Source organism: Cyprinus carpio, chromosome A1, assembly GCF_018340385.1.
Source record: "Cyprinus carpio isolate SPL01 chromosome A1, ASM1834038v1, whole genome shotgun sequence".
Lineage (NCBI taxonomy): Eukaryota > Metazoa > Chordata > Actinopteri > Cypriniformes > Cyprinidae > Cyprinus > Cyprinus carpio.
This window is the reverse complement of record NC_056572.1, coordinates 9,883,307-9,901,313: the sequence shown is the minus strand read 5'-3', so window position 1 is coordinate 9,901,313 and position 18,007 is coordinate 9,883,307. Positions and strand designations below refer to the sequence as shown.

Here is an 18,007-nt window from a genome sequence, read left to right as displayed (position 1 = left end):
GAAGTTTCTTCTGCTCATCAAGCCTGCATTTTATTTGAACAAAAATACAGAAAAAAACAGTAATATTGTGAAATATTATTACAACTTAAAAATAATAGTTTTCTATTTGAATATACTTAAAAAAAAATAATTTATTCCTGTGATGCAAAGCTGAATTTTCAGCATCATTACTTAAGCCTTCAGTGTCACATGTAACATCCAGTCTATCACATGATCATTAAGAAATCATTCTAATATTCTGATTTATTATGAGTGTTGGAAACAGTTCTACTGTCTAATATATTTGATGAATAAAAGGTTAAAAAGAACTGCATTTATTCAAAATAAAAATAAAAAAAATCTAATAATATATATTCTAATAATATATTTTCTTTACTATCACTTTTTATCAATTTAACACATCCTTGCTGAATAAAAGTATTGATTTTATTTAAAAAAAAAAGAAGAAAAACTTTACTGACCCCAAATTACTGACCAGTAGTGTATATTGTTATTACAAAATATTTATATTTTAAAAACATAGCTTCTTTTTCTTTCTTTTTTTTACTTTTTATTCATCAAAGTATCCTAAAAAAAGTATCACATGTTCTGAAAAAATATTAAGCAGCAGAACTGTTTCCAACTTTGATAATGAATCATCATATTAGAATGATTTCTAAAGGATCATGTGAAAATTCCTAAAAATCCTAAAAATTCAGCTTTGCATCACAGAAATAAATGATAATTTAAAGTATAATAAATTTAAAAACAATTATTTTAAATTGTAGTAATATATCACAATATTAAATTTTTTTTCTGTATTTTTGATCAAATAAATGCAGGCTTGATGAGCTATTTTAAACATTAAAAATAGTAGTGTTTCCAAACTTTTGGTCTGTACTGTGTATATATATATATATATATATATATATATATATATATATATATATATATATATATATATATATATATTGTGTGTATAACATTTGCATTTTTATCATTTAATCTGTTTTGTATTTTTATTATTTGACTTTATTGTATTTGTGGCATTTTCTAAGGTGTTTGTGATTACGCTTGCTTGAATTTGAACAATCTCATATTACAGATATACAATATATGCCTGGCTGATGATAAAAAAGGCAAAAAATAATAATAATTTATTTTATATTTATTTTAAGTTATTTTTATATTATTTTAATATTTGCATAATTGTATTTTATTTGTGGTGCTTTCTAAGGTGTTTAATATTATTCTTGCCTAAATTTAAATAAACTTGCATTATAAACTTACAACATTTACCTGATGAATGATAAAACAGTCAAAAAACTCCAATAGCCTAGAAGCATCCGAAGTATATCCGAGACTAGATTTATTTTTTATTTTTATTTATTTTTTTGTCACTATTATTTGTGTGGTTGCTTTGGTAATACCATGTGTAAATCATAAAAAAATGTATTAAAAACTAAATCTGTGATTGAGGGACCAAAGTACAGACCATTCAATAATATTTTCCACAGTTTCTGTCCACTGGACATTTATGAAAAGACATATTTCAATATTGGTTGGCTGAACAGTCAATGCACTCTACTGGTGCCTCAAAGCCCCATTTTCATTTGTGTCAAATTCAGTGGCATCTTATTCAACTTTACCCAGAGCTAATATCCATGTCCAGCTGAAAAAAATGACATTAATATGAAGACTAGACATAAAAAAAGGTTATATTTGGCAGGAATATGAAATGATTTTATCTCTCAGAACACACAGAACCTAAATAAGAACTCTTATTGAAACTTGATTGAATCCCAGATGGACCTGAGGGGCTTGAGCGGAGGTGACGCAGTACTGTAGAGCACTTCAATCTTTAATGAGCTGTAAAAGTATGTGTGTGTGTGTGTGTGTGTGTGTGTGTGTGCTGTGTGTGTGTGCGCGTGTGTGTGTGTGTGTGTGTGTGTGTGTGTGTGTGTGTGCATCAGTAATACTGATTGACAGAGGCGGTGAAGAGAGGCGAGAGATAAACTTCATCTCTCTCTCCAGGAGAAGAGATGAGGTCACATGACCGGAGATAAGAGGCACGAATGGAGAAAACGTGATGTAGGTACGCCTCCCGTTCTGTGACTATGGCAAACAAATGTACATATTAAGACCGAGAATGACGATATATACACATAAGCTCTTGTGCTACTTGTATATCTCAACATGAAATCATCTACTGAAATCACAACGCTCAGAAGAGCCAAACCATACAGGCTGAGATCAGTTTAGCCGTTTTCATTACTTCAACTTGATAAGAATTTCAATAAGAATAGCTGCTTCTATAAGCATGAAAGGCTCCTTTAAAACAGAATAAACGCATGACATTAAGCCTGACTCTTAAACATGGATAAACTGTTGAAATATTATATTATACGGTTCAATGGCTTTAAAAGTGCTTTACAAGGTTAAAACGCTTGTTAAACAAGGCTCTTATAAAAATATCACAATAAGGTTGTGTGCATTTACAGAAACAATATCAGTTATCAGTCAAATTAAATATTCAAGCTGATTATAAAAAAGTATATTGTAGAAGAGCAAAAAGCATTAAAAAATTATTTATATGTATGTATATATATATGTATGTATATATATATATATATATATATATATATATATATATATATATGCAAAGACCTCATGTCCAAAACACACGGGGCCCCACATACATACACACACACACACTTAAATAACCTTAATCTGCCAACAAAGAGCTTTTCGCAATATAAATATCCAAAGTAATCTCTGGACAGATTGCTGCTTGCACTGATTACTGAATTATTATTATTTATTTATCCCAACCTTATGAGTGCACACACACAATCATGTATATATGCATACACAAACTTCCTCACCTTAAGTTGAATTGCCCGGTCTTGGAGTTTGGGACATCCACCTTGGGTTTGTCCATGGCTCCTCCCTTCACAGTGGTTGCATGACCAACACCCTGTCAAGACAAATATACACTCACCATGACTTCATTTCGCTAGAGCACCCAAAACAACCACACCAAGCTCAATGTTCCATACTGAGAACCATGCCAACGTGGTTGAACAGTTCTGCACTGAAATACTGTAATTGTGTCCTTGACGTCAACCTCTCACTGCCTTTCACTTCTTTTTAAATGATTAATATCTCATCCGGGGACAGCGATCAAAACAGATAAAAAGCAAATGAATAGAAAACAAACACAAAGATAAAGAAAAACTAAATGATTCACCGTAAAAGGGAAGGTCCACTTTCCTCACAGTGAAGCCGCCACTAATGATGGTCAAGAATGTACCCTGTTCTCCACCCAACATACACACAAACACATGGGAACCTACACCCCCCCTCCCCCTTCACGGGACGCAGCAAACACAAAAAAGTGACCTAGATTATCTGAGTAGAGAGCGATTATCCCCCGCTAGGCCACATGCTCCTGAGGGCCACTGGGGCAGCAGAAGCAGTGGGGCTATTGTTAATGTGCATCTCCCTTCTTTATTGAGTGCAGACATGAGGGAGACATAGAGAGACTTTAATGGAGAGATGGTCTGATGACATAACAGTTTGGAAAAGGGAAAGCAGAAAAAGTTACTATAGTTTCTGATTTCATGTTTTCAACATTGATAATAATAAGAAATGTTTCTTGAGCAGCAAATCAGCATATTAGAATGATTTCTGGAGGATCATGTGACACTGAAGACTGGAGTAATGATGCTGAAAATTCAGCTTTGCATCACAGGAAAAAACGACATTTTAAAATATATTATGATAGAAATTTTAAATTGCAATAATATTTCACTGTTTTTACTGATAAAATCTGGTGTGTCTTAAAATACAATATAAATAAAATAACAATGAAAATGGCCACCACTGCAAAAAAAATCTCAAAGACTCTGACAATTGAAGGAGTTCCATAATGAATTATTATGGTTGTAGTAAGTACAGTATTTTTTTCAAAATAAGTCAAAATTGCATTGTTAAAAGAACATGTTGTATAAGTCACATTTTATTATTACAATTAAATATAATGTAAAATACTGGTAAATGAAATAATACATACAACAAATTCTTTATATTTAAGTGTAGTCAGAACAGGATTTAAAAATATACACAAACAATACAAAAAAACAAAAACAAATTATAGCATTCATTATAAACAACATTTATTATAAACGGCAAGTCAAAAACACATGTTTAAGAAAAATTAATCTACCGGTGTTTGAAATGCTCTCCACAAACAAACCTGGGCTCACGTACTGAGCTCATTCGGCACCAATACTAACCTGTTCTGTGCACTTGACATTAATTGCATTATATAAGTCACCGCTTATTAAAAAAAAGAAGATTAAAAAAAACTACATTCTGGAAAATACAGTATAGCAGTTTTGGTGGAAACTAAATAGAACGGGGGTGGAGGGGGATTATGATCCCAAAAAAACCTAAATAGGCTTGAAGTAAACACAGTAAAACTTTCACGGTCACACGCATCAGCCATACGAGCGGAGTCTATATTAAATATGTGTCCTTGGCTCTCGGGGTGTGTGGCCTGTTTACATAAGACTTATAAGTGGTGAGTAAACTCTTGGGAATACAGCAATTGAATAAATGTCAAAGCCCAATGAGAGAGAGAGAGAGAGAGAGAGAGAGAGAGAGAGAGAGAGAGAGAGAGAGAGAGAGTGTGTGTGTGTGTGTGTGTGTGTTGGGATTTGCATCACAAATGTGTTTCTCCATGACCTTTGAGTCCATCTCATCCATCCATCCATCTAGCTGTGGAGCTGGCAGATAATACAACAGCAAAGCCTGATCATCAATCTACTGTACATGATAACTCAGCACAAATTCTAACATAAGACCTAGACAAAAAGACATTAACCCAAACTGTTAAGAGTGCCATGGTGCCTTAGTAATACTATGGCATTCTCTAAAGTACCTTGGGGTACCATACTATACGCATATAGCATGATATATTAGCCATTTAATGCTTTGCTTTTAACACAACTTCATCCATCAGTAAGCATTTATTGTAAATATGATTTTCATGTACAGGCTGCTTTTTCTCTGCAAAGTTTGTGATTTGATCCGAAACAAAAGTCTTGAATAGTTCATTGCAATATTGTTCCAGGCTTAATATGGAATCAAACCAAACCTACTAGAATAAGTCCTTTTTAGTCCTGGAACAATATTCCATAACCAGACCCAGATCAGATTTTAAGATAAGGTTTAGGGTCATGAATAATTTCTTTAATGATCCTCAGCAGGTTGTTCCAGGACTATCAGATCAAAACGCATTGTCTTACTTGTGTAAATCACGGGTCTGAAGTACACACTGCAGTTTCTGATCTAATGCGATTCCTTTCTGAAAACTCCCTGGAGGAACTCTGAGCTTCATGTTCATGTTATGGCAGGGAAGGGGAACCCTGAAGCTCTCCCAGTCCCTTATCATTTATCCCAGGAGCTCAAGCTCACAGCCGGCGCTCTCCTCCAGTGAAGCACAGCACACCGTTAAATGATTTTGAGGAGTTTCGCTGAGCTGCTGAGCTCTTTCTTACATCACAGCTGTATGTACAGGAGAGCCGGGTAATTATGAGTGTGGTATGGTGATTCTCTCCCCCCGATTTGTTGGTCCACAAGATGATTATCAGCACATATAAACATGAATGTGTAATTATGGTCAGTGATCTAATAAACACCCAGGACCTTTAATTGATTTTTGTACAATGCTATGATCTGGGGACATTCGCTTTGTTCACGGTTTGTTTTTGTTTGTTTCTTGTTGGATGGTTGTTTTTTTTTCTTTCTCTTTCTTTCTTTCTTTCTTAATTTGATTGTTCATTGATTGGTTCATTCTTTGTTTATTTCAGTAGCTTACTTGTTTCCAGAGATGGGCATAAATACATGAAAATGTGTGTTTAATATATATATATATATATATATATATATATATTGAAAATACACAAAATACAGGTGATATTGGCCATCCATTGCAAGTATCCCTATAGGCTGAAATCTATCTGGACCTATTCTGGAGAAAAAACAAACAAACAAACAAACACACATTTCGATGTGTACAACTGTTTAGAAACTTTTGTTTTCATTTTACATACCTCTTAGAATATAAAAAACAAACCAAAAAAAGCATATTTATTTCATGTTAAGTTTATGTTGTTGTATATAAAGTTCAATCAAATGAGAAAGTTTATCTAAAATTAAAATTTTTAAATTAGAATTCATTTAGATAGCATTTAATACTATTTGCTCAAAGGTTTTTATTTTATTTTTTTTACAAACAATAAAACAAAACCTTAAGATTGTTTAAAGTGACGTGACATACAGCCAAGTATGGTGACCCAAACTCAGAATTCGTGCTCTGCTTTTAACCCATCCAAAGTGCACACACACAGCAGTGAACACACACACACACCGTGAAAACACACCCAGAGCAGTGGGCAGCCATTTATGCTGTGGCGCTCGGGGAGCAGATGGGGGTTCGGTGCCTTGCTCAAGGGCACCTCAGTCGTGGTATTGAAGGTGGAGAGAGTGCTGTACATTCACTCCCCCCACCTACAATTCCTGTCGGCCCGAAACTCGAACTCACAACCCTTGGATTGCAAGTCCAACACTCTAAAGCCGTCAGGCCACAACTTCCCCTGATGAATTCACAAATAAAACTGATGGTAATGAAACCATTCATCAGTTGTCTTCACAAATAAAACTGTTGATGGCAGACAGTGATTAACCTAATTTATTTTTTTTTTTTTGTCTCTACATTAACATGGGTGAACACAACGTAATCAGTTTTATATGTGAAAAACAGAATTATAAAAACCATTTATTCACAAACTTCTTTAATGAAATGACTGTTTGACAAACTACTCTGCAAACTACTTCCTCCCACTGCTGCTTTCTGATGGTTTGGAGAACATTTACTCCCGAGTTGCACCCTATTGTTTCACAGAATTATACAACAGCAAGCGCATCAAGTATAAAAGCCTCGCCCGTTTAGGAAGGAGCGGGCAGTCAGCAGGTTTGCGGCGTAGAGCCAGGCGAAAGTATGAGCAAGGCTTCAACTGCACAAACCGCTTCCACTACGACAGAAATCAGGAGCAGTGCGGTGATTCCCACCACTTGCTGTGTCCCGTGTGAAAAGGCCTTTAAGTCAAAAGTGTAGGCCTACGTGTCGGTGTTCCCACTCTGCACCAAGCACATCACATTCTATTGCTCATTTATTCATGCTTCTTTTTCCACTCCAATGTTCCAAATATTCCTGCCCACTAAAGGCTGCATGGATATATTTGCTTTACCCCGATAGGCCTATCTATGTAAACGATTTTAAAAAAGTTCAGTCGATTCACACTTTATATCATTGCCACAATATGTATTGTCATTTCACCCAGGCCTAACATGCACTAATGCTTTAAACACATTTGACAAGCTATTTGATAAAAAATAACAACTGAATAACTCTCAAAACTGACTGGCTAACACTATTCGGTGCTCGTTTCTTCTTTCATGTTAACTGAAGACAAACCTGAATGATGCACTATTTTAACATTAATCGACAAGTTTTAATCGTATTCCAGTAAAGTCACTCACTCAATGCTGAATGGAGCTGTACAGCTGCAGCTCACATGATAAATGTTGGGAGGAGGGTGCATTTCTTGCATGTTTTGTATTTCAAATACATCTTTTAAATACTGCCCATCCCTGCTTGTTTCCTTGTTTTGTTAGTTTACCTTTTTGGGGGGATTATTGTTTGCTTGTTTGTTTTGTTTGTTCATTCATTTATTCATGGGTTGGTTTATATTCTTGGTTTGTTTGGCTAGTTTGTTTGTTTCTTTGGTTTGCCTTTTTGATCTTTTGTTGTTTGTTTCTTTCTTTTGTTAATTTATTTGTTTGTTCATTTATTTATTCTTTAATTGGTTCATTTGTCGCTTATTTTTTGTTTGTTTCGAAAGTTTGCTTGTTTCTTTGGTTTATTGCTTTCTTTCCTTTTGTCTTTCTTATCTACTACGTTTGTTTTGTTATTCATTTTTTTATTGGTTTATTCATGGTTTATTTTTGTTTGTTTTGACAGTTTACTTGATTCCTTGGTTTATTAGTTTGTCTTTTTTCATCATTAATTTGTTTTATCTTTCGTTAATTTGTTTGTTTGGTTTGTTCATGTATTAGTTGATTCATTCTTGTTTTTGTTTTTTTGTTTTTTTTTACTTTCAATAGTTTGCTTGTTTCCTTGGTTTGTTGGTTTGCCTTTTTTGGTCTTCCGTCCTTTCTTTCTTTCTTTGTATTTTTTTAACAAATAAATTTGACCCTTGGTGAGAGACTTCTTTCAAAAACATTATAAAATCTTACTCAACCCAAGATTTTAACCTGTAGCTTTAATTTTCGAGATCAAAAAGTGACAAATGCATATGTATGGCATAATGTAAATTATTATAACATTAATGAAATTGAAAGGCTAATTTAATTTCATTTTCAGTGGGGTTCAGACTTATCAGGTCTGGTCCAGATTTTCCAGTGCATCACTAGAAATACCCTTCCTATCATCTAAGGTTAAGCCGGCCTCTGACTAGGCATTGATTGATTGATAGAAATGTTGATCCAGGAACACATCTTAGTTGTATAAATCACGTTCTGACTAGCAAAAAAAAAAAATCACAGTGCAGTACTGGCATTATATCTGGAACTAGAGTCTTTAAGAAACCTTTACATGTGTCACCTGATTCGTAAGAGTGCTGAAGAAGTCTTGCAGGAGGAATTGGAATCTGCAGCGGTGGGCACTGACAGAAGCAGATATTTATTTGGGTGCAGAGAGAATAAGCATTTATTTATGAACCCTCACTAAGTGCTGTCGTTGATGCATTAGTGTGTCCTCACCCTGTCATTGAGCAGTGCACTGCAATGATTACTGTCACTCAGAGCAATCTGGGACATACACTTTCTTTTTTTTCCGTTTGATGCTAATATTTAAGAGATTTTGGACAGTTTTAATGTATGTAATCTTAATACACTGAGCAGTTTCCAAGAGCCTGAAAGTGCTACAATTTAGTAAATGTCACACTCCAGAATTAAAATAAGCTGCATTGGCTTTCTGTGTGACTCCGAGGCACTGAGAGCACATACAGCAAAGTCCTAAAACACTGTTCACTCATATTGAAACTTACACTATAATTCAAAAGTTTGGGTTTGGTAAAAGATTTTTAAAATGGTTTCGAAAACCTTTCTTCTGCTCACCAAGGCTGCATTTATTTAATGAAAAGTAAAATAAAAACAGAAATATTGTTTACAATTTAAAATAACTGTTTTTCTATTTGAATATCTTTTAAATGTAATTCATTCCTGAGATGCAAAGCTGAATTTTCAGCATCATTACTCCAGTCTTGTGTCACATGATTCTTCAAAAACCACTCTAATATGCTGACTTTGCTGCTCAAGAAACATTTCTTATTATTAATGTAGAAATTGGTTGTGCTGTCTAACATTTTTGTGGAAAAATGTTTTTTTTTTTAGGATTCTTTGAAAAACAGAAGAACACAATTTATTAAAAAAAAAAATACACTGTGAAATTATAAATGTCTCTACTTTTGATCAATTTAACACCTTCTCGTTAAAAAAAAATAATAGAAAAAAAAAATCACACACACCAAAAACTTTAGCAGCAGTATTATTTATTATGTCTGTCTGTCTAAATGTGAGAGCAAATAGAGCTGTTTAATAGATGACCTCAAACACAAAGAATGAAAGAGCGACATACAGAGAGAGTAAAAGCTTTGTTGATGAAAAACAATCATGGAAGAAAGTAAGATAATGATGGCAGAGCTACAGTAAAAGGTCAAACTTAAGCACAAACACAATATGACCATGAATGTTGAGTGTTCAGTGGAAATCCTGCAAACAACGACAGGATACATCAGAAGAACACAGACTCAAAAGTAGTCTTGTTTTGCTTCTTCCAAAAGCACAATACAAATTTGGCTTTTCATTTACTGTAACTGAACTGAAAAAAAAAGAAAGTTGACACTTTCCCAGACACTCCCATCAAACATCAGTATGTGGTGTTGTGTTCACTCACAGTGGACTGGGGTCTGCTGGGGTCCTCAGGGTCCTGGTGAAATGGGATATCCAGGGGTGGGGCGAGGGCGGGGTCGCTGCTGCTTCGCACGGATAGAGGGTGTGGCTGATGGGGGGAAAAAGTCAACGAATACATTTTTTAATCTAAAAAAGAATCATACTGCATTTTAAAACCTAGGTTAAGTATAAAATGTTATGGGACTTTTGACCAAACATTGTTATTTTAATATCACTGAGATAGGTTTTGTTTAATACTTTGAATTAGATTTAATTAATATATTCCATTTTAATTTTGTGGGGTTTTTTTTTGTCATTTTTATTAGCCTTTTTTATTATGTCAATTTTTTATTGCAACCTAAACTAAACAAAAATGAGAAATGGTTTACCTTTGTGCTGTGGCAACTAGCTGAAATAAAATAAGTAAGGTTTTTTTTTATATAGTTTATTTTATTTCATTTATAATAATTTATATTTTATTTCAGTTAATGATCATTTTAAGTAATGTTTTAGTTTCAGTTAACAATAATAAACCTTGGAACATGTATAATTATAATTTTTATGTGCCATGGCATTTACATAGTGCTTCAAAACAATACCACTGTAGCAGCACAGTAAAATGTCAGACGGATTACCATTTTTGTAAGTAAAGACAATACTAGTTCATATGATCTTTGCATAAACTGTAGCATAAAATAAGTACAGTTATGAGTCTGTTATTTTTATGTCTCTTGGTCTGCTTTCAAAGTGTGGGGGGGGACGTTGTAATTGTGTGTTACATGATCTACTGGTGTCTCTGGAAAATCGAAAGCAAAAAGTGTTTTTGAACGCAGCACTTGTCGGTCTGAGGAAGATATCAAATTGAGATAATGGTAAAAACGCGTTTTTGAACAGCAACCAAGAGTGTTTTCATTTTAAGACACACATTAGATTACTTTAAAACAACAAGTTAAATCACACTGATAAATCGCCACATGAAAGCAGACCAATAGCTAGTCTCACGGAATACAAACACAAAGACATCTGAATGAGTCAGAGCAGCTTTCTGTACCAAGTATCAGTCCTTTGCAAACATCTTCCCTCACACATATTTGTTCCTGGTTTCTCATAATAGGGACAACAGCCAAAAGTGCTGGAGCCATCACTAGGTCCAAACGGCTAGGGGAAACAGGAGAGCTAGAATACCGTCAATAAGCAGCTCAGTGTCTTTACAGGAACAACAATAATTACTAACGGAAATAATGCAATGAGGGGAGTGTATATTAGCAATGTACAGAACAAGAATGTTCCGCTTGGGCTCCATAACTGAAGAGGATCTCCAAATCCTACTTGAGGATAAGGCCGGGAAAGGACACTGGTGGACAGCTGGTAGCGGCAGATAGGAAGGTCACTGTGGTGAAAGAGTTAGAATGAGCTGAATCATACGAAGACGGGGTTTGTTTACCACAGGAGGAAAAGGGCCTTTTCTGAAACCCTGTCTATATACGAACGCTGAGGATATATGAAAAAAATGACTATACTAAGTAGCTAAAAAGAGGAATGCAGCAAACAGTAACCACACTAATGAGCTCATTAGCAGTTGACTGTCCTGACATTGTACCTGTTAAACAACTCGACCGCTATGCAGTTCGTGAGCATAGTTCATTCATCCTCCTGACTGACAGTGGGTGTACTACAGAAGGTGAGCTACTTATGCTACCTAGTTTGTGTTCTTTTCTTTCTTTTTTTAATCAGATATGTGTCCATTCACCTTCCATTTAGGTACTTATTAAACGTGCTCTTTGTTTATATGCAAAAGAAAAAGTTAAGCTACTGTCATGGAAACAGCAGTAAGGAACGGTCTGTTAAACGACAAATGCTTTCCTCCTGAATCTTTTTATTATGGGTTGCAACCCAGAAGTTAGGGTTTTTTTTTTGTAGTTTTTTTTTTCTTCAGATAAATACTGCTCTGATTGCCTAAATAAAAAAAAAAAAACGATATTGCTTTCCTTAAAGAGCTGTTTGTAGGATTGACACCAAAGTGGTTGCGCATACCAACAGGAACGAAAAGCTGATCTGATCATTAATAAAAAATTACGCTTGTGTTTTCCAGGGCAACTGGCAACCCAGATGCCGCTAATACAATTGGATAAACCGCAGGGCGAAAGTTAAACAAACCAAACAACGACAGACGCTCTGGCCCTCGGAACCAACATTTTCAAAGGAGAATAACTGACTGTACATTTGTTTTATTACCAGATAAACAAATATGTTACCTTAGCATATTTCTTAAATATCTGCAAACATATTATGGCAGTATTTTTATGCTTTAGTAGTAGGGTCCAAAACTTAAATACATACTTTTTAAATGGCATAAGGAAACAATGTTTTAGGTAAGTAACAGGGGTGTATAGTTTATTCATTGTTTTTGGAAAAGTGATGAGTTACATTTTTTTTTTTTTTTTTTTAATTATTATGCAAAAAAAGAAGCTAACTTTTCTTCTCCCCTCGCTGAGTTTATGTTGTCGCTGCGCCATGTTTGTTGAAGAGGCTGTGTTTTCGTTGTGTGAAAGTGAAACTACTTTGTTTGGCCTTCCAAAAAGGAGGGACCAGCAAATAGAAAATCAGTGGTTAGCCGACAATCCATCTGTGCACAAAAGCATTTGTTCTATAAAAGAGGGGCACTTCCAACTTTGAAAGGACAGTCTGGTGTGTTCTGATCACAGCCTGTAAGTACGTTTTTCATATTTAAAGGAATTTGCCCACGAGTTTGAGCAGGTTAGAGCAGCGCTTCTTGTTTTTCGTTTCTTCTCATCACAAATGCAGACACTGTTTTTATGTTTACGCGGCGCAATTTTACGCAATGCAAACACGCAAAAAGACCAGTATAGCCCCTTTCACACTTGCGATTCCGGCAAATACACGGGTAATGGTGTCCCCCTGGCATTTGTACCCGGGTCGCTAGATTTTGCATTTTCACACTGCCATGATAACCCGGAATATGCGCGTGCGTTCACACACCAACCCGTAAAGGTCCCGTAAAGACACGTGATTCAGGGTGTGACGTGTAAATGTACGAGTCGAAAACGCTAGGCACGTTACCTTTCAATGAAGCTGGCAACAATCTCAGCTTCAGCGCGGAAAGTAAGGGAACTAACTGATCTCTGCTTCGTTACTGTTTGTTTGCACATATTTTTTTCGTCGCGAACGTTGATCTGCCTTCAAAACACGCTAAAAGAGTCGCGCGATAACGCGCGTCATCACTACGCACACGGCATTAGATCTGGCTTTTGTTCACACAGCGCTCATCCCGGCAATGTTACTAGGTCCCCCGACCCGGGTTCAATCCCGGAATCAATCCCCGGGACGTGTTTGCTTTCACACAGAAGTCGACCCGGCAATGTTCCGGCAATTTGCCGGGTCCGACGTGCAGTGTGAAAGGGGCTTATAAGTCATTATAATCAGTAATAATTTCCCCACTGGATGCAACAAATGCCGCTCGTTTATAATGGGTTTTTATTGGTTTTTGTCTCGTCGTGCCAGGACACAACATCACAGTAAGTAGTAAGGGGGTAACATTCCCATCACATGCTTGAGGAATTTGGCCAATCACAATGCACTGGATAACTGGCTTACATCAGCGTACACCTCGCTTTTTTGCAGAATGATGATCTTTGTAAAAAATCACGTGCTTCAGAAAGGCGGGGTACAGAGGAGAAACAAGAATGTACATTATGTGGAAAATAATGTTTTTTTTTTAAACTTTAAACCCGCATAAACACATTGCATTACACCAAATACACAACAAAATGTGTTCTTTTTAGCAACATCATATGACCCCTTTAAAAAAGAAAGAAGTTAAAAAAAACAAACTCTGACCTCAAAACTTGTCTACGTATATAGATACACATTTACAGTACCTAAATCTTACATACATACCTAAATGTAAATTCTGTTTTATTCTCAGAGTTACATCCCAGGGCTCGACAATAAGGACAATAAGGACTGCCTGATGGCCCAGGCTGAAAGACGTTCGGAACAGTTGACGAATTTGTCACTTGCTAATTGCCTTGCTAATTTAAAAATTCAAGTGATTTTAAAGCATTCAAGCAAGACGCGAAAGACAACTACATGCAAGTAACTTTGTAGCTTTAACAATGGATTAATCTATATTTAATTTATAAAGTGGAGTACAGATATTACATATATAAATAAATAAACGATATTACAAAGTGTGTAAACTGTACATTTAACAGAGGCAGAGTTGGTGAAGTGGACACAAAGTAAAGAAAATATACAGCTGGCAGAGCAGCTCACTGTTCACAATGCGTGAAATACTGGAAGAAATCCTAAATATTGAATTGGGGATTTATATGAAATGTATCTCTGTATGGAAGTGACTGTCTTAAGAAGAATGTACTTAGTTTTCTTTTCATCTTGCCTCAGTATAATGCATTTTACTGTTAATAAGTGCAACTGCTTTGTTTACAGCTGTAAACCAAGGAAACGCTGTGCTGTTCCACAAGCACCACCTGCTGTCAGAGAATTTGCGTTTTGCGTTTTCAATCAACCCATCTGCTGTTTTTCCTAAAGCGGTCATTTAATTTCTATCTTTGTTCTATATATTCATTTGTGCTATTGCTTGTCATTGGTTTATTTGTTCTCATTTACTGACTGTTCACTTGTCTTTAATAATGTTTGAATTTTATATTTGGTAGGCTAGTAGTTTTTGCTGTGGTATCGAAATTAGTAAAATTTTATTGATATCTAAAATTTTGGGGTCATATATGCTTATTTATTAGAATAAAAGATAACGGGGTTAAAAAACAATGATAACAGAATATTTTTTTTTTTTTTTTTTTTGTGGCAGTGCCATGGAAAATATTGGCAGGGCAAGTAAAAATTTGAACAACAGAAGAAAAATTTTCCTTAGCGTTGAGCCCTGTACATCCAAATTTCAACTGTATTGGCCCCTAAATGTCATGTAAAAAACAAACTGGTTTGTCAATATCGGTCAGACAGACCATTCCTGGTTATGTGGGCACCTGAATAAACTTCCATGTGACTTTCTGCTGACAGTCTAGTTACAGACTACTGTCAATGTGACATTATGAAACACTGTCACATCTGCTAAACAATGATGCAAACTATCAATACACACAAACAAACTCAACCAGCTAGTGAGATCAGGCAACATTCTTTTTCCTTCCGCAAGGCTTGATCTGCAGAGTTCATCACCACAAAAATAAAACCTCCTCTCCTATATTTGCATTCCTCCCCAAAAATAAAACCCCTCTGCCAATTTGCATGTGCCCAGTGTAGCACAGAGCGTCCATGAATTTACATGAATAAAACTGAGACTGGCAGCAGCTCATCAGACAGATGCAGAGCTTATTACTGCTCACACACCCACAAAAGCACGACACAACAGAGAGTGTGTTTTTGTGTGCGCTGAGAGAGTGTCAAAGAGGGAAAAACACTTTCTCTATTCCTGGCATCAATTTCAAGATAAAAGAGGAAAATACTTCCTGAATACACTTCTAGTCCCATACCACAATTCAACAAATTATCTGAAAAAGAAATGAAAGAACAAATTTCACATGAGTCAGACGCCGTCAGAAACTGACTAAACCTACACTAGTCATGTATGCCAATAATGTCTTGCTGAATGTTTTGTTTTATATTTCGTTTATGTTTAATTTTATGTTTTTATATATATATACATATATATATATATATATACAGACCAAAAGAAGTGAAAGAAGTTTCTTCTGCTCATCAAGCCTGCATTTATTTGAACAAAAATACAGAAAAAAACAGTAATATTGTGAAATATTATTACAACTTAAAATAATAGTTTTCTATTTGAATATACTTAAAAAAAAATAATTTATTCCTGTGATGCAAAGCTGAATTTTCAGCATCATTACTTAAGCCTTCAGTGTCACATGTAACAATCCAGTCTATCACATGATCATTTAAGAAATCATTCTAATATTCTGATTTATTATTGAGTGTTGGAAACAGTTCTACTGTCTAATATATCTGATGAATAAAAGGTTAAAAAGAACTGCATTTATTCAAAATAAAAATAAAAATCTAATAATATATATTCTAATAATATATTTTCTTTACTATCACTTTTTATCAATTTAACACATCCTTGCTGAATAAAAAGTATTGATTTTATTTACTGACAAAGAAGAAAAACTTTACTGACCCCAAATTACTGACCAGTAGTGTATATTGTTATTACAAAATATTTATATTTTAAAACAATAGCTTCTTTTTTTTTTTTTTTTACTTTTTATTCATCAAAGTATCCTAAAAAAAGTATCACATGTTCTGAAAAAATATTAGAGCAGCAGAACTGTTTCCAACTTTTGATAATGAATCATCATATTAGAATGATTTCTAAAGGATCATGTGAAAATTCCTAAAAATCCTAAAAATTCAGCTTTGCATCACAGAAATAAATGATAATTTAAAGTATAATAAATTTAAAAACAATTATTTTTAAATTGTAGTAATATATCACAATATTAAATTTTTTTTCTGTATTTTTGATCAAATAAATGCAGGCTTGATGAGCTATTTAAAAACATTAAAAATAGTAGTGTTTCCAAACTTTTGGTCTGTACTGTGTATATATATATATATATATATATATATATATATATATATATATATATATATATATATATATATATTGTGTGTATAAACATTTGCATTTTTATCATTTAATCTGTTTTGTATTTTTTATTATTTGACTTTATTGTATTTGTGGCATTTTCTAAGGTGTTTTGTGATTACGCTTGCTTGAATTTGAACAATCTCATATTACAGATATACAATATATGCCTGGCTGATGATAAAAAAGGCAAAAAATAATAATAATTTATTTTATATTTATTTTTAAGTTATTTTTATTATTATTTTAATATTTGCATGATTGTATTTTATTTTTGGTGCTTTCTAAGGTGTTTAATATTATTCTTGCCTAAATTTAAATAAACTTGCATTATAAACTTACAACATTTGCCTGATGGATGATAAAACAGTCAAAAAACTCCAATAGCCTAGAAGCATCCAAAGTATATCTGAGACTAGATTTCTTTTTTATTTTTATTTCTTTTTTGTCACTATTATTTGTGTGGTTGCTTTGGTAATACCATGTGTAAATCATAAAAAAATGTATTAAAAACTAAATCTGTGATTGAGGGACCAAAGTACAGACCATTCAGTAATATTTTCCACAGTTTCTGTCCACTGGACATTTATGGAGAGACATATTTCAATATTTGTTGGCTGAACAGTCAATGCACTCTACTGGTGCCTCAAAGCCCCATTTTCATTTGTGTCAAATTCAGTGGCATCTTATCCGACTTTACCCAGAGCTAATATCCATGTCGAGCTGAAAAAAATTTACATTAATATGAAGACTAGACCTAAAAAAAAAAAAAAAAAAAAAAAAAAAAAGGTTATATTTGGCAGGAATATGAAATGATTTTATCTCTCAGAATACACAGAACCTAAATAAGAACTCTTATTGAAACTTGATTGAATCCCAGATGGACCTGAGGGGCTTGAGCGGAGGTGACGCAGTACTGTAGAGCACTCCAATCTTTAATGAGCTGTAAAAGTATGTGTGTGTGTGTGGTGTGTGTGTGTGTGTGGTGTGTGTGTGCGCTGTGTGTGTGTGTGTGTGTGTGTGTGTGTGTGTGTGTGCATCAGTAATACTGATTGACAGAGGCGGTGAAGAGAGGCGAGAGATAAACTTCATCTCTCTCTCCAGGAGAAGAGATGAGGTCACATGACCGGAGATAAGAGGCACGAATGGAGAAAACGTGATGTAGGTACGCCTCCCGTTCTGTGACTATGGCAACAAATGTACATATTAAGACCGAGAATGACGATATATACACATAAGCTCTTGTGCTACTTGTATATCTCAACATGAAATCATCTA

The 18,007-nt window shown here is 34.5% G+C and overlaps 1 protein-coding gene across 5 annotated transcripts in view; it reads right to left on the bottom strand.

The window, feature by feature from the left end:
- LOC109060930 (partitioning defective 3 homolog B-like) overlaps nt 1-18,007 on the bottom strand; it is a 171,993-nt gene that overhangs the window by 99,080 nt on the left and 54,906 nt on the right. For 2 of the 5 annotated variants that reach the window (XM_042742648.1, XM_042742791.1), the window contains exon 5: nt 2,865-2,956. The exons of 1 other annotated variant lie outside the window; for it this stretch is intronic. In XM_042742648.1, coding sequence (XP_042598582.1) covers nt 2,865-2,956 — 92 coding nt within the window. Of the gene's footprint in view, nt 1-2,864; nt 2,957-3,229; nt 3,290-10,063; nt 10,108-18,007 lie in introns of those variants that run through there. 2 more of the 5 variants (XM_042742931.1, XM_042742868.1) reach the window with 2 other exon arrangements.